This window comes from Lactuca saligna, chromosome 4 (assembly GCF_052625555.1).
Source record: "Lactuca saligna cultivar CGN05327 chromosome 4, ASM5262555v1, whole genome shotgun sequence".
NCBI classification, from domain to species: Eukaryota; Viridiplantae; Streptophyta; class Magnoliopsida; order Asterales; family Asteraceae; genus Lactuca; species Lactuca saligna.
Genome location: NC_136420.1, coordinates 81,488,024 through 81,508,487, shown reverse-complemented (window position 1 = coordinate 81,508,487; position 20,464 = coordinate 81,488,024). Strand labels below are relative to the sequence as shown.

The following is a 20,464-nucleotide window of genomic DNA, read 5'->3' as shown; positions in this document are numbered from 1 at the left end:
CGTGTAAACAAAGGAATTCCAGTTCCTGAAGATGAACAGATAGCAACATTCTATTTATATCAATTTTCGAAGGCATTTGAAGATGATGCATACGTGTTTCCCATTATTGCACATATTCCGGATAGTATGCTTTTCAAGGTGGATCCTTCTAGTCCGGTATTGGTTGCTTATCTACAAACTATCAATACTTCTATTGAAACCGGTGTTTTATTACCTCAGAACACTGGTGTAACAGCCGGATTTTCAGGTATCTTGTATATTTATGTTTTTTTTGGTGTTTTAAGAGGGGACTCGGCGAGTTGGAACTCAGACTCGCCGAGTAGGGTCGCGGATCTGGTCGCGGGATCGTGCCTGGACTCAGCGAGTCCAGGATATGGACTCGGCAAGTCAGCGCTATGTAATGAAACCCTAATTTCTCGGGTTTGGGACCTATTTAAAGGGGCTTATGGCCGTCATTTGTGCTCACCAGTCCCTTGAGTGAAAACCTAATCGAGTGTGAGCGTTTGGAGCAAAGTAGAAGGCCGTTATTGATCTTGGAGGTGTCATTTTTGCAAGGAAGGAGAGAACTAGCTAAGGGAAAGCAAGTGGAGCCACTTCTGAGAGTTTGGAGTCCAGAGCATCACTATTGTGGTAATAATTTCGAGTTATCTTCTTCCTTGTTGATGTTTATTTTGATTTAGGGTTTGTTGAACCCTTTTGTGGCAAGATCTAGTGCCCCCTTGGTCCCTTATGTGGTTTAAACCATAGATCTGGACCCTTGGAGGTCCAGAGTATCCCTTTGCCCAAGCTTTTTGGGAATCAATGGAGGTTTTGGATTGGAATCCTTATGCCTTAGGTCAAAACTCTATTTATGAGCCATGGGGTGTGTTATGGGCACCAAGATAGAAGCTTTACGTGATGAATCAGTCTAGGGAGGCCAGATCTATAGATTGTGGAAGCAGATCTGACCTTAGAAGCAAGTTGGAGTGGTTGCATGGCATGGACTCACCGAGTCTGTTCATCAGACTCGGCGAGTAGTTTGAAGATTGCCTTGGGTTCGCTCAGTGAGTGGTCCAATCGAGTCATGGGTTGACTCAGTGAGTCAGGGTGAGTTGGAGAGGGAAGACAGGTGGACTGAGTCGAACTGGGACTCGCCGAGTTGTTCTTGAGACTTGGCGAGTTTAGTCGGGGTGGCCCCGCGATTCTTCTAGATGAAACTCGTCGAGTGAGGGGGGAATACTCGACGTGTAGGAAGGGAGTTTTAGAGAGTTGGTGAAAACGTCTAGACTCGTCGAGTCGCCATAGCGCACTCACCGAGTCCGGTCAAAGTTGACCGTTGACCGTTGACCGTTGACCGAAGTTGACCTGTGTTGACTTCTTAGGGATAGTCAACCTTAGAAGATATAAAGTGTTAACTAGAGACATATGATGTTATAGGAGGATTAGAGCTCGGAGGATCGAGCACGAGGGATTTCCAGGATTCGTGAGATACCGAGATACGCGAGGTGAGTCTTTTCACTATACTTTACCTTGAGTAGGTAACCCGAGTTATGTGATAGAGTATTTGTATGCTATGTATGTTATGTGTTGTACTGCATTATTTCTATGTGATTTATGTGGTGCATGTTTATCAGAGCTAGAACCTGAGGGTTCACAGAATTTGGGTGCACGAACCCACAGAGTTATAGCCTCGAGTGGCTAATATGCGTTATATGTGGTATTTTGGGGAACTCACTAAGCTTTGTGCTTACAGTGTTTGATGTTATTGTTTCAGGTACTAGTGACGACCGCGGGAAGGCGCCGGCTTGATCCGTACACACACACGGAGTTTTTACATTGTGATCTTGGGATTTTGTATTGACTTGAATTGGATAATTAATATGGTTGTGTTATGAATATTAATTGAATTATGTTTTATGAAAATTTGAAAAAATTTGTTTTGAAATTTACGGTGTTACAATTTGGTATCAGAGCCTTGGTTTGAGGGATTCGGGTACACCTTCGGGAGTATTTGAACTCAAACTGAGGATTTGGAAAGATATTTTCAAAAGAAAACCTAACTTTTCTAAGAGTAAAAGATTTTCTTGAAAAAGAAACAAATTCCAGGAAGAAACGTGTGTACGATCAATCAGCGCCCGAACGGTGAATTCCCAAAATACCTTTATATTATGAAATATTGATATTGATATGATGTATCTGCATGCTAGAGTAGGCTAGGTATTGCTATTAGAACTAGAGTGGCCTGATTTGTGATGCCTTAGCCTAGGGAGAGGTGAGCTGCTATGAATGCTTGAGAGTGAGTAGGTAGCAGTGAGGGGCTTATGAGAGATCTATTAGAGAGTGGTCTACGCGTGATAGAGTACTTGGGATTTGGGATCCAAAGAGGAAGATTTGGGGTGTGTACTGAGACGGTGTGGACAGTAGTATTGGGCCCGTACTACTGAAAGCACCGGGGCGGTGCACAGTCCAAATAAGAATCTTTGGGATACCAAGAATCAAGGAGAGATGGATTGTCGAGTGTGGGTATGCTCGAGTGAATTCTAATTTATCACATGTTGTATTTCAGAGGTTGATCATGGTGAGGACACGTCATATGCCAGAGGGTGCCGGAGCTAGTGCTGAGGAGATTCGACAGATCATTCATGAGAAGGTGGCTGCGGTCATCAGAGCTGAGATACCAGAGATGTTCGGGTCTATTAATACCGAACTGATTGAGACATTTGATGAGTGTTACGCCGCTCTTTCTAAGGCTGCTGTTGCAGCGGCTACCACAGCGATCGCTGCAGCGAGACCCCAGGGAGGTGATGTGTCACTGTTTCGGGAGTTCAGCAACACCAAACCACTAGAGTTTGATGGGATACAGGATCCGGTGGCAGCTATGAGGTGGATATCTGATATGGAGGGGTGCTTCTTCACTTGCTCATCTCCTGAGCATCTGAAGGTTCGGTTCGCGCTGAACCAGCTTCGCATGGGAGCGAAGGACTGGTGGAAGTTTGTGACGGTGCATTTTACGCCTGCTGAGCTTTCAGCGGTGACCTGGGAGAGGTTCACTACCATGTTCCGGGATGAGTACGTTCCCCAGGTGGAGAGGGAGCATTTGGCACAGGAGTTTCTGACCCTCAAGCAGGGTACTGAGTCAGTTACAGCGATCACGAGGATGTTCCATGAGAGGGCGATGTTCTGCCCTGAGCACGTGTCCACTGAGCAGGCACGTATGAGCCGCTACTTGAGCATTTTGAGACGGGATATTCGGGAGTTCGCCGCGAACTCCTCGTATCGGACATTTTCTGAGCTTCAGGCAAATGCCCGGAAGAGGGAGATTGAGCTTGAGACACAGGCCAGGGAGGAGGCGGAGTCTCAGGGGAGGGATTGGCGGCCGGCACAATCTCAGCCGGCAGCCAAGCGGGCCAAGCCCGCTGATCCCAAACCCAGGAGCCAGAAGGGCCGCACTTGCGGGAAGTGCGGCAAGGGTCATGATGGAGTCTGTCGAGCGGGATCTTGCTACAAATGTGGCAAGGAGGGGCATATGGCCAAGGACTGCCCCAAGGGGTTTGCAGTGTGTTTTCACTGCAACCAGACCGTACACCGGAAGGCGGAGTGTCCGCTGTTGCGCGGAGCATCTCAAGGATCTGCTCCTACCGCCATCAGAGCTACAGAGAGTCGGCCCGTGAAGGCCGAGGCGCCGAGAGCTCGAGGGAGAGCCTTTCAGCTGACTGCGGAGGAGGTCCGCGCTGCACCCGATGTTGTGGCTGGTACGTTTCCTTCTATGTATTTATTTTGGTGTTGAGATATTATGCTTATATTATGTTATGCATAGGTACCTTCCTTGTGAACTCTGTGCATGCTTTAGTGTTATTTGACTCGGGTGCGAGTCGGTCTTTTGTATCTTTGGCCTTTAGTCAGCATATCAGTGTTAGTCGTGAGGCATTGAGTCGGCCTCTGAGGGTTTCCATAGCTGCCGATAGAGTGATTTGTGCCACGGAGGTCCTCCGGGGATGTGTGTTAGAGATTTTTGGGGTAGAGTTTCCGATTGATCTGGTTCCTATTGCGATGGGTGATGTCTGTGTCATTGTGGGCATGGACTGGTTGAGCCGATTCGGCGCGGTTATCGACTGTGAGCGTCACCTGGTGACCATACGAGATCCTAGTGGGGGAGTTCTTTCAGTGTACGGCGAGGGTACACGTTCTGGATCAGCCTTTTGTTCGGGTGCTAGGGCGAGGCAGTGTTTACAGCAGGGCTGTAAGGGTTTTGTGGCATATGTGATGGATTCGCGGGTGATCTCCGAGAGACCGAGTTCAGTGGAGGAGGTTTTGGTGGTGCGTGAGTTTCCAGATGTTTTTCCCGAAGAGTTACCGGGTGTGCCTCCCGTGAGGCAAGTAGAGTTCAGTATTGATTTGGTTCCGGGGGCCGTGCCTATCGCTAAGGTACCTTATCGTCTTGCACCTCCAGAGATGCAAGAGTTCTCCTCGCAGCTTCAGGAGCTGCTGGGGAAGGGGTTTATTCGGCCGAGTAGCTCGCCGTGGGGAGCGCCCATTCTGTTTGTGAAGAAGATGGACGGCTCGCATCGAATGTGTATTGATTACCGAGAATTGAACAAGCTGACGGTCAAGAACCGTTACCCGTTGCCGAGGATCGACGATTTATTCGATCAGTTACAGGGAGCATCTTGGTTCTCCAAGATCGATTTGAGGTCGGGCTATCATCAAGTAAGAGTGCGGGATGAGGACGTCCAGAAGACAACGTTCAGGATGCGATATGGTCATTATGAGTTTGTGGTGATGCCTTTTGGGCTCACCAATGCCCCGGCTGTGTTCATGGATCTCATGAACAGGGTATGCAGGCCGATGTTGGATCGGTCAGTGATTGTATTCATCGATGATATTCTGGTATATTTGAGATCTAGAGAGCAGCATAAGGAGCATTTGAGGGAAGTTCTTGGGGTTTTGAGATCGGAGAAACTTTATGCAAAGTTTTCCAAGTGCGATTTCTGGTTGCGGGAGGTCCAGTTTCTGGGACATCTTGTTAATCAGAAAGGGATATTGGTCGATCCGGCCAAGGTTGAGGCGGTGATGAGTTGGGAGGTGCCAAAGTCACCCTCTGAGATCAGGAGCTTCCTTGGGTTGGCAGGGTACTATCGGAGATTTATCAAGGATTTCTCGAACATCGCGGTGCCACTCACCAGATTGACCCGAAAGGGTGTTGCATTTTCATGGGGTCCCGAGCAGCAGACCTCCTTTGAGATGCTTCGCCAAAGGTTGTGCGAAGCCCTGGTATTAGCTCTTCCGGAAGGAATGGAAGATTTTGTAGTATTTTGTGATGCATCGATTTTAGGTCTGGGAGCGGTACTGATGCAGAAGGGACATGTGATAGCATATGCATCGAGGCAGTTGAAGCCTCATGAGATGAGGTATCCCACGCATGATCTAGAGTTAGGGGTAGTGATGTTCACCCTCAAGATTTGTCATCACTACTTGTATGGGGTTCGTTGTACGATATACACGGACCATAAGAGCTTGAAGTACTTGATGGATCAGCCTAACCTAAATATGCGGCAGAGGAGGTGGTTAGATGTGGTCAAGGATTACGATTGTGAGATCCTGTACCACCCGGGCAAGGCTAATGTGGTAGCTGATGCGTTGAGCCGCAGGGCGGAGAGTACTCCACTGCGAAATGTATGTTTGAGATTGACCGTGATAGCTCCAGTTCTGGATGCCATTCGTGGGGCACAGGCCGAGGCTGTGCAACCGGAGATGCAAAAGAGAGAACGGGTCGTTGGTTTGGTTTCAGAGTTCGTTTCGGATAGTCGAGGGCTTATTACTTTTCAGGGCCGGATTTGGGTACCGTTTGTGGGCGGTACGCGTACTACTTTGATGGAGGAAGCATATAGATCAAAATTTTCGATCCATCCCGGGGCTACGAAAATGTATTTGGATTTGAGGAAAGAGTATTGGTGGCCATGTATAAAGAGGGACGTCGCATGGTTTGTCGAGAGGTGTTTGACCTGCCGAAGGGTTAAGGCCGAGCACAAGAGACCGCATGGCAAGTTGCAGCCATTGGAGGTTCCCGAGTGGAAGTGAGAACAGATCACTATGGATTTCATCACCAAATTGCCGAGGACTTCCAGAGGAGTTGATGCAATTTGGGTGATTGTGGATAGGTTGACGAAGAGCGCTCACTTCCTTGCCATCAGTGAGAGTTCTTCGGCGGAGAAGTTGGCGAAGGTTTATGTGAGAGAAGTGGTATCTCGGCATGGGGTGCCGATCTTGATTGTTTCGGACCGTGATGTGCGTTTCACTTCCAGATTCTGGAAGAAATTTCATGAGGATTTGGGTACTAAACTGCATTTTAGTACCGCATATCATCCCCAGACAGACGGCCAGAGTGAGCGGACGATTCAGATGCTTGAAGACATGCTTCGAGCATGTGTGTTGGATTTCGGGGGTAGCTGGGATGCGTATTTACCCTTGGCGGAGTTTTCCTACAATAACAGCCATCATTCGAGCATCGGTATGCTGCCCTTTGAGCTGTTGTATGGTAGGAGGTGTCGGACCCCCATTTGTTGGGGTGAGATTGGGCAGAGAGTGATGGGCAGTACAGAGATCGTGATTCAGACGACAGAGAAGATACAGCAGGTCAGACAGAGGTTATTGACTGCCCAGAGCCGACAAAAGAGTTATGCGGACAGGCGCCGGTCCGAGCTTGAGTTTCAGGTCGGCGACTTCGTTCTCCTGAAGGTTTCCCCTTGGAAAGGAGTGATTTGGTTCAGGAAGAGGGGCAAGTTGGGGCCCCGGTTTATAGGACCATTTCGTGTGATTGCGAGGGTAGGCCGGGTAGCCTATCGGTTGGAGTTGCCAGCAGAGTTGGGGCAGATCCACGACAATTTTCATGTGTCGCAGTTGAGGAAGTGTATAGCCGATGAATCGGCAGTGGTTCCATTAGAGGATATTCAGGTGGATGCAAGCCTGAATTATGCCGAGAGACCAGTGGCCATCAGAGATCGGAAGATCAAGGTTATGAGGAATAAGGAGGTACCTCTGGTGTTGGTTCAGTGGCAACACCAGAGGGGATCGGAGATGACCTGGGAGCCAGAGCGTATGATGCAGGAGCAGCATCCGGAGCTGTTTTTAGAGCGAGACTTCGAGGGTGAAGTCTAGTTCTAGTGGGGGAGAGTTGTAACAGCCGGATTTTCAAGTATCTTGTATATTTATGTTTTTTTTGGTGTTTTAAGAGGGGACTCGGCGAGTTGGAGCTCAGACTCGCCGAGTAGGGTCGCGGATCTGGTCGCGGGATCGCGCCTAGACTCGGCGAGTCCAGGATATGGACTCGGCGAGTCAGCACTGTGTAATGAAACCCTAATTTCTCGGGTTTGGGACCTATTTAAAGGGTCTTATGGCCGTCATTTGTGCTCACCAGTCCCTTGAGTGAAACCTTAATCGAGTGTGAGCGTTTAGAGCAAAGTAGAAGGCCATTATTGATCTTGGAGGTGTCATTTTTGCAAGGAAGGAGAGAACTAGCTAAGGGAAAGCAAGTGGAGCCACTTCTGAGAGTTTGGAATCCAGAGCATCACTATTGTGGTAATAATTTCGAGTTATCTTCTTCCTTGTTGATGTTTATTTTGATTTAGGGTTTGTTGAACCCTTTTGTGGCAAGATCTAGTGCCCCCTTGGTCCCTTATGTGGTTTAAACCATAGATCTGGACCCTTGGAGGTCCAGAGTGTCCCTTTGCCCAAGCTTTTTGGGAATCAATGGAGGTTTTGGATTGGAATCCTTATGCCTTAGGTCAAAACTCTATTTATGAGCCATGGGGTGTGTTATGGGCACCAAGATAGAAGCTTTACGTGATGAATCAGTCTAGGGAGGCCAGATCTATAGATTGTGGAAGCAGATCTGACCTTAGAAGCAAGTTGGAGTGGTTGCATGGCATGGACTCACCGAGTCTGTTCATCAGACTCGGCGAGTAGTTTGAAGATTGCCTTGGGTTCGCTCAGTGAGTGGTCCAATCGAGTCATGGGTTAACTCAGTGAGTCAGGGTGAGTTGGAGAGGGAAGACAGGTGGACTGAGTCGAACTAGGACTCGCCGAGTTGTTCTTGAGACTTGGCGAGTTTAGTCGGGGTGGCCCCGCGATTCTTCTAGATGAAACTCGTCGAGTGAGGGGGGAATACTCGACGTGTAGGAAGGGAGTTTTAGAGAGTTGGTGAAAACGTCTAGACTCGCCGAGTCGCCATAGCGCACTCGCCGAGTCCGGTCAAAGTTGACCGTTGACCGTTGACCGTTGACCGAAGTTGACCTGTGTTGACTTCTTAGGGATAGTGAACCTTAGAAGATATAAAGTGTTAACTAGATACATATGATGTTATAGGAGGATTAGAGCTCGGAGGGTCGAGCACGAGGGATTTCCAGGATTCGTGAGATACCGAGATACGCGAGGTGAGTCTTCTCACTATACTTTACCTTGAGTAGGTAACCAGAGTTATGTGATAGAGTATTTGTATGCTATGTATGTTATGTGTTGTACTGCATTATTTCTATGTGATTTATGTGGTGCATGTTTATCAGAGCTAGAACCTGAGGGTTCACAGAGTTTGGGTGCACAGACCCACAGAGTTATAGCCTCGAGTGGCTAATATGTGTTATATGTGGTATTTTGGGGAACTCGCTAAGCTTTGTGCTTACAGTGTTTGATGTTATTGTTTCAGGTACTAGTGACGACCGCGGGAAGGCGCCGGCTTGATCTGTACACACACACACACGGAGTTTTTACATTGTGATCTTGGGATTTTGTATTGACTTGAATTGGATAATTAATATGGTTGTGTTATGAATATTAATTGAATTATGTTTTATGAAAATTTGAAAAAATTTGTTTTGAAATTTACGGTGTTACAACTGGTCCATCCAACAAGAATAAGGAGTCAAATTAACAGGTCAAGGGGAGTCCTTCGAAACCTGAGCAAGTAGAGAAGGTTGTTAAAGTTACTCCAACGAAGGTTGTTAAGTTTGATCCTCCATCGAAGAAAATACCAAAGACTGTTGTTATTGAATCTTCTTCTTCTGCGATGGAGGTCATGCCTTCGAAATCTGGGGTTCTGAAATTTTTAAAGAAGATGGCTCACAGACCTCGTTATTCTCCTGAGATGTCTAGTAGTTCTTCTCCCAAATCTGTTTTTCAGATCACTCGTAAGCCCCAAATTATTCACAAAGGTGTTGTGATTCGAGAAATTCCAACTCCTGTCACTCCAACATCCAAAAAGCGAAGGGCTAAAGACATGGCTAAAAATATTACAAAGAAGAAAAAGGGAGTGATAGTTGAAGATGAAGACGAAGTTGTACTGGATTCACCTATTCATGATACGATTGTTTCATCACCAAAGAGAGATTCTCTAATTCATCAAGTGATCCATCGAAAACATCTACTCCTGAGAAGACTACTGTCATACCACCCGGAGTGTCGAATACCGAATTAGTTACTAAGGAGGTTCGCACTTCAGGCATCCCTGTGAACATATCTAATATGGACACAAATGTCAGTATGGGTGAAGGATTGCTGACTACTGAAGCTCAAGGTAACCCTTCGATTGTTATTTCCTTAACTTTTGAAACTTCTACCATATCATCCAATGTTTCTTTACCACCATTTATCACTACTGTTTCCACCACTTTACCACCTAATACTCATTCTCCAACCTTTGATCAAATCCTTAAACAACCTATTACTTCTCTTTTCCATCCCAATCTACTGATCCTAAAATAGTTAATGATGATGCCACCACTGAAGAAGGTAAGTTTACGGGTACATTTGTTGACCTTGAGTTTGATCCGTAGGAAGAAAACATACCAGATCACATGTTAATTTTTGGAAAACAGTTCAAAATTCTTAACAGAAAGTTGAACTCATTATTACAACATTAGGCGGATGGAGGGGGTCGTCATTCGATTTCAAAAATAGAAGTGGATGTAATGCTCAAGGCTCAAGAGCATAGGTTAAAGGATGAATTAGAACGTATCGACAGACACAATGAGAACCAAGTTAAGGCTCAATCATCTTCTTTTAATCTGGAACTAAAAGAATTGAAAGCTGTGTCGAAAGAAAAACATATTTTATATGTTCAAGTTGTTAAGAAAGTTTGAGAAGATGTGAATCTCAAACTGGAGGAATTAGGGGTTGATATCGCATAGGAAGTTGATCCGTAGGAAGAAAACATACCAGATCACATGTTAATGTTTGGAAAACAGTTCAAAACTCTTAACAGAAAGTTGAACTCATTATTACAACTTTAGGCGGATGCAGGGGGTCGTCATTCGATTTCAAAAATAGAAGTGGATGTAATGCTCAAGGCTCAAGAGCATAGGTTAAAGGATGAATTGGAACGTTTCGACAGACACAATGAGAACCAAGTTAAGGCTCAATAGTCTTCTTTTAATCTGGAACTAAAAGAATTGAAAGCTGGTCGAAAGAAAAACATATTTTATATGTTCAAGTTGTTAAGAAAGTTTGAGAAGATGTGAATCTCAAACTGGAGGAATTAGGGGTTGATATCGCATAGGAAGTTGTTGCTATATCTCATGATTTTTATACTCTTCACACAAAAGTAGATATCATCGTAGTTGCAGTTACAAATGTTGTCAAGTGGTATCAATATTTAATTTCTAAGGTTGATAAAATCATAGAGATTGATTCACAGAGTTTTTCTAAGGTTGAAGATTCGTTGCTCAATCTTAAGGATTTAGTCTCGAAGATTGGTTCATCATCTTCACTGCTTAAACCTCAGTCTTTATCCCAATGGTTTGATTCTTTGGAGTCCACACTCAAAGCTGAATTGGCTCCCTTAGCAAATTTGTTGAATTTGATGCCAACGAATGCCACGCCTGTTCAAACATGGGTGCAAGGGGGATAAGGTATTGGTTTTGGCATTGGGGAAGTTCGAAGGGGAGCATGGGAGGCAGTGGATCTTCGAAAGGAGATGAAGATGAAAAGGTTGTTGGAAAGGTGATAACTACTCAACTTCACACCTCATTACCAAATATTTCAATGATTACAATACCAACAACAACAACAACAACAATGAAACCAATAGCAAAAGGAGTTGTGATTGGATCTGCTGAGGGAGGGTCAAGTTCTTCGAAACCACCTCCTTCTACTGAAGAAATGCAGAATATAGGAAATGGTATTTGTAAAGAGCCTTCAAAAAATAGAAGAAAGCTGCTATCAAAAAAGAAATGAAGAAACAAAGACAAATCTAGAGCATTCTTAGACAAAGGGCAAATGATTCTCGTGGTCTCAACAAAGGTGATCCTACGAAGTGCTATACTTATGAATACATTAAAGCTTTGGTTGTGATAGGAGAGATGCATGATTTTGAAAAAGTCCCCATGAAGAGCTATAATTCAAAGAACACTGATTTCAAGCAGTTGGACTTTCCTATCAATCACATGATGTTTGTGGATGAGCAGTTTGAGGTTGTAGAGAAATACAAAGATAAAATAGAGTTCAAATGCATGAAGTTTAGTTTCCATGCAGTGTTGGGAAAAGGGGAAGAGGAAGTGTGGTCTCTTATCAAGATAGTCTGTATTCTCAACATATCTAAGGATGTTTTGTTTTAGGGTATGTTTCAGAACTATATATATATATATATATATATATATATATATATATATATATATATATATATATATATATATATATATATATATATATCATGCAGTCCGAGCTAACAATGTACCATTTGACGTCTCAGTTGCGGACTTCCCAATAATGAACCTTCATGATCTGTTGTGTGTTGCGAAAATATTGAAAAGTGTTGATCTCTCGAAGCTACAAGTGACAAACAAAGAAGACTTCTTACTTGGATTCACACACTTGAAGGTATTCATTGATGGTTATTATGGTTCATTGGCATTGACAGATGTTGAGTTAGCTCAAGCATTAGGAAAATAGATCTCTGTTCCACAATCGATGTTGAAAAGTTAGGAAAGCTTGAACGACTACGAAGATGGAGTGATTTTATGAAGCCACTTGGAATAGTGTTTGTTGGATAAAATAAGAAGGGAGACAACACTAAATTATTGTTCCAAGTGTGTAATGTTGAGAGGTACACAACTTCACGTTATACAAATCCCATGGTGCGAATGAATAGTTGTGCAAAGAATAATGATAATGAAAAGGCTGAGATTCGAAAAGTGATCAATTGGTATGTTGAGATATGAAGGGTCATTCACCAAGCTACTTTGATGCTGACGACTTAGATTTGACATTTCTCACAAAGGGGTCGAACATTTTTGTGAGATGTCTTTAGAATCAGTGTAACCTCATCTTGTAACCTCGTGTATTCACAAAAAGCAATATCTTGAGCCAACCGAATTATATTTAGAATCAGTGTTCTAAATCTTTTCTTTTTCTGATTTCATATACATACTCAATTCAATCACCACTTCAGCTTGTGTAGATTGCAGCAACCTCTCCTATTGGACTTTGAGATACACCTAACTTCTTTTGTTGTTCATCTTGACTCAAAAGATGATATACATTGTTAAGTGTGGGTAGAGGATCCATACTCAGAATTTGTGTTTATAGGGTTCCATAATCTTCATTAAGACCCATCAGAAATTCGTATAGACGCTACTTTTCTCGTGATCTTGCAATCTCTTTCGTGATTTCACACTTGCAACCTTGGTAGGTGCAGGATAATAGCATACTAATTGATTGAACTTCATCCTCGACCTCTCTCAACTTTGTGTAATAAGATAAGATTGTCATGTTTTCTTGGCGGATTATGGTTATCATTCTTTTTAATTCATATGATCTTGGAGCATCTTCTCTTCCAAACCTTTCTGCAAGGTCCATCCAAATGTCACGAGTAGTAACAACATACTTGACGTTGCTTTTAATCTCCTTATCCATGGCGCTAACGAGACAATCTCTTACCATAGCATTACATCTTTTCCAATTCATCAAGCCAATGGATCCTTCTTCAAGCATGGGCATAGAGTTGTCAATGAAGCCAAATTTGCTCTTGGCGCACAAGGAATTCATCATCTTATTCTTCCAATCATTGTAATTTCCATTATGAAGAAGATTTTCTCCAACAAAATTCAATCCAGGATGGTCAGAACAGATGAGGAAATAAGGGGATGATACATCGATGGTTTTACTCGGTGGTGGCGGCATCGATCCATAACCAACAGTCGTTTTTTTAAACAAAGCTAGGTTTGAATTCCTTAACTTTGCTCTGATACGATAATAAATTTGAAGAACGGAGAAAATGTATCTTCTTATTATTGATCAAAAAATAATACAGAGATGTATTTATAAACAAGGATTATAACAGACTCCTAAAAACTTAGAAACAAGATAACTTCTTAAATAAGGATAAAACCAAATCAAAGATAAATATAATCAATAAATGAAGATAAGGATAATTATGATCCTTATTATTATTATTACTAAGTGTGAAACTCATGTAATACATGAGTTTTTTTTAAATAATATATTTTGTTAAGCAATACATGTTTAATAATTTATAAAACTAAATTTGAAAAAATATCAATATTAGCCGTGAATGAACCAATTTTTGCATGATTTCTGCAAATTATCGTGAATTTAAAAGGGATTGGCTGAAAATTATTTTTTCAATTATAAAAGTTGATTTGAATTTAAATTGAATTTGATACATTGAATGACAAATTACATGAGAATTTATGGATACGTTTAAGTTTTCTTTATTTTCTTTATTATATTTTTAGATTAGATTTTTTTATAATTTAATGATAAAACAAAAAAACCAATAATTTGCCAAATGGATTTAAATGGAATTGAAAAAATTAAAGAAATTTCATGTAACATATTGAATTAGGTGATGACATATGACAAAAAAATCTTTATTTATTAAGTAAAATTATTATTATTATTATTATTATTATTATTATTATTATTATTTATAAAGTTGAAAACACGACATTACAGTTTGGCTTAAAATCATCAGTTTGTAATAATTTTGTTCTGAGAATAGTATCATGTTTGAAGTATTTTTCAGATTTTATGTTGTATGTTGTTATCATTCGTTGCAATTTTTTGTCATCCATATGATACATGCATTCAACAACATAACCAAACACTATTTTCCATCTAAAACCAAATTCATTCATGTCTTTGAATCCATCAACATCAACAAATACTTCCTTTAAAACCATTCCACATAAAATAAATACATCGTTGGAGTTTTCACGCAGTCTTCTTCTTGTTGCTTCGTTTGTTATCATTTTGTTTCAAAATAAAATTAAAAGAAATATTAAAAAAAGAAAAAACTAGAAAAATGAGATATGGATTTTTTTTTTTGAAAAAGCAAATAAATACTAATTTATTTCTAAATTATTCCACGTATATATACTACTATATATACTACTAAACTTGAACCATCGACCTTAAAGAAAAAAAATACAAAATTGGATACTGCTGGATTAGAAAGTCTTTATTAAATAAAACATGAATGTAAAATAAAAATACATATACAACTTTAAAAGAAAATATGTGCATAAATGCACAAAAATAGTTTGTTGAGAAAAAAAAAAACTGAAAGTGATATTGTTGATATTACTGAATAGTTGAGTGAGAGATTAATGTTGTGTTTGGCGCACCATAGCTAGCTGATAAGTTATCTTATTTTTTAAGTTTTTTTATGTTGTCGTGTTTGGTAAGCTAAAAAGTAGCTTATAAGGTAGTTTTTTGAAAAGCTACTTAAGCTAGCTTTTTAGGAGTCTTTTTTTTTTTTTTTTTTTTTTTTTTTTTTTTTTTTAAATTTCCAAATACCCGTTTATTAATTATAGAATCACATATTCTTAAATGTTCTTTTATGTAATTTTATATATTTCAGCTAAATTTACTAAACGTAATTTTTTATCAGCTAGCTTTTCAGCTAACAGTTATCTTTTCAGCTAGTACACCAAACATAACCTAAGAGCATCTCCAACCCACTCTCATTCTCTATTTTTTCTCCCATTTTGTCTTGCATTCTTCTCTAACCCTCCCCCCCTTTATTCCTCCATTTTAGGGGATATGAATAGTATTACACCAAATATGGTGTTATACTATTTATTTCTCTCAAAATAGGGATGAACTTTACGTTGTCGGTTTTAGTTCCTTTATTTATATATTTATACATTTATAGTTCATTTTTACATACTAATTCTAATTTAAATATAATATTTAATACTTATAATATTTTGTTATATATTAAATTATATTAATTAATTATAAATATAAAGTTTGTTTTTTTGTTCATCAGATTCATATAAAAATTTAAATACATATTGAAATTTTAAAAAACGATAACGCATTTTACAAAAACTTATAATTAAAAGTGTGTATGTCTAATATTTATATAAATGTATGTATAATATTTATTTAAATGTGTGCATTTGTAATATTTTTTATAAACACATGTATAAAATTTATTTATAAATATAATCTTTTGTACTTAATATTAATATAATAAAAAAATATAGATTATATATTTGTTAAAACTAAATTATTAGAAGGATGTGTTTGACAATCTATGTAAATTGAAATAATGAAATATACTAAAATACATTTTTTTGAGGTAAAAATAAGATAAAAATCAAATAAAATTGAAGATGAATATTTTCCAAATAACGTAAGGAAATGAGAAACTGATATTTGAATAATTATATAATATTTTCCAAATAACGTAAGGAAATGATATTGTCGGTGGGGATAGGAGAGTCCCATGTGGAGCTTGGGATCCGAGGCAAAGCCCCTTGTAATACACACCATTTATTTCCTACTTTACAACTCCTACTTCTCATTTCAATTATTTATTCAAAACCTTCATCATCATCATCATCTTATTCTTTGAATTTAAACATTCAAAAATATAGAATTTTTAACATTCTTGTATTCGATCCAAAGGCCAAATACAAAATATTTCATTATTGATTTAAATATATTTATAGTGATTAAGTTATTAGAACTCTCCTAACCTCTTGAAAGTTCTGTTTCTTGTGTCGTTTTTGAGATTATTGCATAAAATAATCGTAAACAATATATATACGTTATTATGTGCATCTTTGACTGACCCGTACATCATCAAATTAAGAATATTAATCATAAATGTTTGATATTTTGTATTTTGTCATATCGGTATATAAGTTTTGAAAGTTTTTACCATTTAGCTTTAAAAAAAACTGTAAGGGAAAATCGAATGCAGTGGCTAACAACTTTTGGCTTTTAATTAATATAAAAATCTTTAAATCCAAAATCAGCTTCTTAACAAAAAAAAAAAAAAGCTATTTTATATTTTTGCAATTTGATTTAATTACTCTTTCTTTTAAATCATTTGTGTGTTTTATATCTTCTTTTATTAAATTTATATGTTCTAAAAAAATTTAATTATTTTTACCTAACACTCATATACAAATAAAACTACAATACAAACTTACGGTTTCATTTTACCAAATACAATTCTTATTTATTTATCAATATAAGACATATTACCACATCTAAAAGTGTCAACATCATCATTTTAGTTATAATTTGGTATTATAACACTAATAGTGAAAATAAATAACACTAAATAATATGGGATAACATATACTATTTTCTATTTCTATTTTTATTTGTTTGGATGTTTCTAATTTCTATTATTCTAACTTGTTTTATTTTTTTATTTTACTTCGTATATTTCTAATTTGTTTTATTTTTTTATTTATGTCATATATCTATTAAAAAAAACATATAAATTAATAAAACATAATTTCATTAGATAGTAAATTAAAAATACCATACAAACTTAAAAAAAAAACATTAAACAATAAACACACGATAATCCTAATAATTAAAAAAAACACCGATAAATATTCGTCGTTCAATTATTTGCTCTCGATATTTACATTCATCCTCCGTATCACTTCAACTCGTCTCGGTGGTAAATTTTCTTCGTTTGTCGTAAGAATTGTCAAATCCTTCGATATGCGATTTTGTTCGGCTTTTTGACGAAGGAAATCCAAATGCTCCCGTTGCAATTCATATCTTTTATTTGCGATTTCCGTGTGGGCGTTGATTTTTTTTTTTCATTTCCTCGTGTTCTCGAAGCCGACTTTCATTCTCCTCTGCATGTTGTTGAGCGTGTTGCGCTTTGTCGCGCCCTATCGGTCGTCGTGGCGGAGAAATTTCATCGATGTTGTCAAATTCGTCCGGTATCTCATCGTTGTCCGCGTTAAGGTCGATGTTTGTGTGTTCGTCGGAAATGTCAACCGAACCCGAACCACGGGATCTCTTTGATTATTGTTCCGATGATGTTGGTGTTTTCATCCATTTTGGATTTTTCCTTACGATCTCTCAAACTTTTTCGTACTTAAATACGTGACCTATTTGGGAGTTTAGAAGGTTCATGTATCCCTCGTATCCCGCAAAACCTAATGGAGTTGATGTATTTGTGTTCGGAGGAGGAGTATTAGAGTTTTGATCCATAGTGGTTTTTTGTGTTTTGAATTATAAAAGAAATATAGATAGATATAAAGAAATATAAGTGTAGAATGAGGTATATATGTATTCATTTAGTTTTAAAAAAAATTAATTAGTATTTTTTTTTTTGAATTTACCGATTTTAAAACGGTAATATTACCGTTTTTCAACGGGTGTGAAAGTGAAACATGTCGAAAAATTATACGTTAACATCCGTTATCATGGTAACGCGTCGTCGTGTAACGCCTCATAACGGAGGACTCGGGCGGTGTTCCGGCGTTATGAGACCGTTATGGGCGCTGTCACCTCAATGTAACCGTTACGTATGATGTTGCCTATACCAAAATCAACTTCTTAACAAAAAACTATTTCATACTTTTTCAAATTGATTTAATTACTCTTTCTTTTAAATCATTTGTGTGTTTTATATCTTCTTTTATTAATTTTATATGTTTTAAAAAAGTTTTATTTATTTTTACCTAGCACTCATATACAAATAAAACCACAATTCAATCGTTTTATCAAATACAAATCTTATTTCTTTATCACTATAACACTTGTATAACATACATAATTAGAATAATTGCATTTACTTTATTTTATTTTTTTTATCTTTTTAAACAACAAATATACTAAACCCTCCTTTCGCAAATACAAATATACCAAATATAATAAGAAATTTTAATACTCATAATGACGTCACCACTTCACCGCTCCCTTTCCTCTTTTTAATCCAAAGTCTCACTGACACACCTCATTCTTTGTCTCTTCATCTCTCTCACAGATCGATTCTTCCTTCGCTGCCATGGCGCCTGAGAAGGTACTCATTCGATATTTCAATTCCCTCTCATATTATCAATTACGTTTCATCTGCATTCCGAAGCCATTGTTGTTTTTTATCTTTTCAATCTAGCTTCTCATGAGAAAATCTTCCTGTTAAATAAGCATTTTAAGAATTGAAATGAGCTAATATACTCAAGAACTAATGCCGATTAAATCTGTTCGACATAACGATACAGGTGACGGAAATGGTGCTGAATGTCGATCTCAAATGCTCCGGCTGCTACAAGAAAGTGAAGAAGGTTATCTGTAAAATCCCCCGTGAGTTTTTCTTCATCTTTTACATAAATCTATCTTTTAGTAATTGAATTCCGCTTTTGTCTATCTTTATAAAAGTATCGAATCCTTAGAATCTAAAAATTCTAAATCAATTCGATGTATGATTATATATTCATGATTCATGGTAGATGTATATATAATTAAATTAACTTTTCATTATTTTTTTCCCCTCATTATTAGAAATAAGGGACCAGGTCTTTGATGTGGACAAGAACAAGGTCAAATTAATCGTGGTGTGTTGTAGCCCTGAAGCAATCCGAGACAAGCTTTGTTACAAAGGTGGAGGTGCGATTCAGAGCATAGAAATCGTCGAGAAGTCGGAAAAGCCTAAAGAAACGGAAAAAGCTAAACCCGCCGCCGTCGCCGATAAGCCAAAAGAGGCTGAGAAGGCGAAGCCACCGGCTGACAAACCAAAAGATGCCAAACCAGCTGCCGACAAGCCTGCCGGAAAACCCAAGGAAGCCGAGAAACCCAAAGCTGCTGACAAGCCAAAGGATCAACAGGAGAAACCCAAAGCCGCTGACAAACCAAAGGATGCAGGAAAGCCACCGGAGGCCAAACCTAAGGATGCAGGGAAACCACCGGAGGCGAAACCCAAGGACGCAGGGAAGCCACCGGAGGCTAAACCTAAGGATGGAGGGAAGCCACCGGAGGGGAAACCTAAGGAGGCGGAGAAGCCAAAACAAGAAGCTCCGAAGAAAGTAGATTTTGCTCCGAACCCGGAGGTGGCGAAGATGGTGTATGAACCAGTGCATGGCTATCCACAGATGTACCCACAATCAGCTTACCCTCCTATGGTGGGATACGGGCAGTACTACGATCAAGGTTACGGCGGTGCTCCGTTTCAGCATGGCTACGGGATGCCAATAGCACCACCACCGCCGCCGCCTAGTTACGGTGGGTTTGGATACGACCATGGAGGGTATAACAATGGGTATAACGGGAACAGGAGTCATTATTCAAGTAATGATTATGGAGGCGAAGAGGAAGGAGAAGGTTGCTCGATAATGTGAAAATGGTGGCGGGTGAGGTGGTGGGTGGTGGGTGGTGGTCAATTTCAAGTGAAATAAATAATCCCGATAAAGATAATCAAGACACGATGAATAAGTAAGTTTTAGATAATCTTCCATGTGAGAAATCTTAAAAAGATGGCAAGTAATGAATCTTTCTGTACATCGTAAAGACGTTATTATTATTTTTTTTTTCTTTTTGTATTGATAAAGACATGATAGAAATGAAATAAGTTTTTATTTGTAAATATGGCATTATTAGCGAAGGATCGAGAAAGAGATGGGTGGATTTCATTAGACTCCAAAAAGTCACCAACTTGTATGATTAACGAGGGAAACAGGACCAATGATATGAATCCATCACCAACTTGTATAATTAACGAGAGAAACAGGAGCAATGACAATATGACATGGATCCATGATCATGTGGGACAATGTCCAATTGGAATGACCCTACATTACAAAACTGGTTTTCAACAATTGGGGTATTTGCCTTTTGCTAGGGTATTATTATTGTTAAATTCAACTTGGGTATTTATTGCCTTTTGTTTGTTAGGGCATTCTTGATATCGAAATCATATTATTGAATCAAAATAATATAATAGAAACCGATTTCGATGAATAAATATCCGTATATTATTATTATTAAATCATAATCATAAATAATATAATAGAAACTGAAATCATATTGTGTGAAGGTTTTCCTCAACAAATATTTGTTGAGATTGCTAATATCATTATTTTTGAAGTTAATTTGAGAATTTATTTTACCGAATTTCTAGTTATCTTAATAATGGGTGTAGAACCATAACCACAATCGTTACTTGCAGTTAGTTGAGAATCGTATATGTGTTGTTATGTTGGGGACCCTCACGGAT

The 20,464-nt window shown here is 39.2% G+C and overlaps 2 protein-coding genes across 2 annotated transcripts; one reads left to right on the top strand and one right to left on the bottom strand.

Annotated features, from left to right (window-relative positions):
* Window positions 1-12,597: 12,597 nt before the first annotated feature.
* LOC145039807 (uncharacterized) lies at window positions 12,598-13,146 on the bottom strand. Its single transcript, XM_078987815.1, has one exon. It carries the CDS (start codon window positions 13,144-13,146, stop codon window positions 12,598-12,600), a length of 549 nt encoding a protein of 182 aa, XP_078843941.1.
* A 4,995-nt stretch (window positions 13,147-18,141) lies between these two features.
* On the top strand, window positions 18,142-19,834 carry LOC145042213 (uncharacterized). Its single transcript, XM_078990596.1, has 3 exons — window positions 18,142-18,277; window positions 18,477-18,558; window positions 18,757-19,834. Exons 1-3 carry the CDS (start codon window positions 18,263-18,265, stop codon window positions 19,587-19,589), a joined length of 930 nt encoding a protein of 309 aa, XP_078846722.1. The 5' UTR covers window positions 18,142-18,262; the 3' UTR covers window positions 19,590-19,834.
* Window positions 19,835-20,464: the final 630 nt, after the last annotated feature.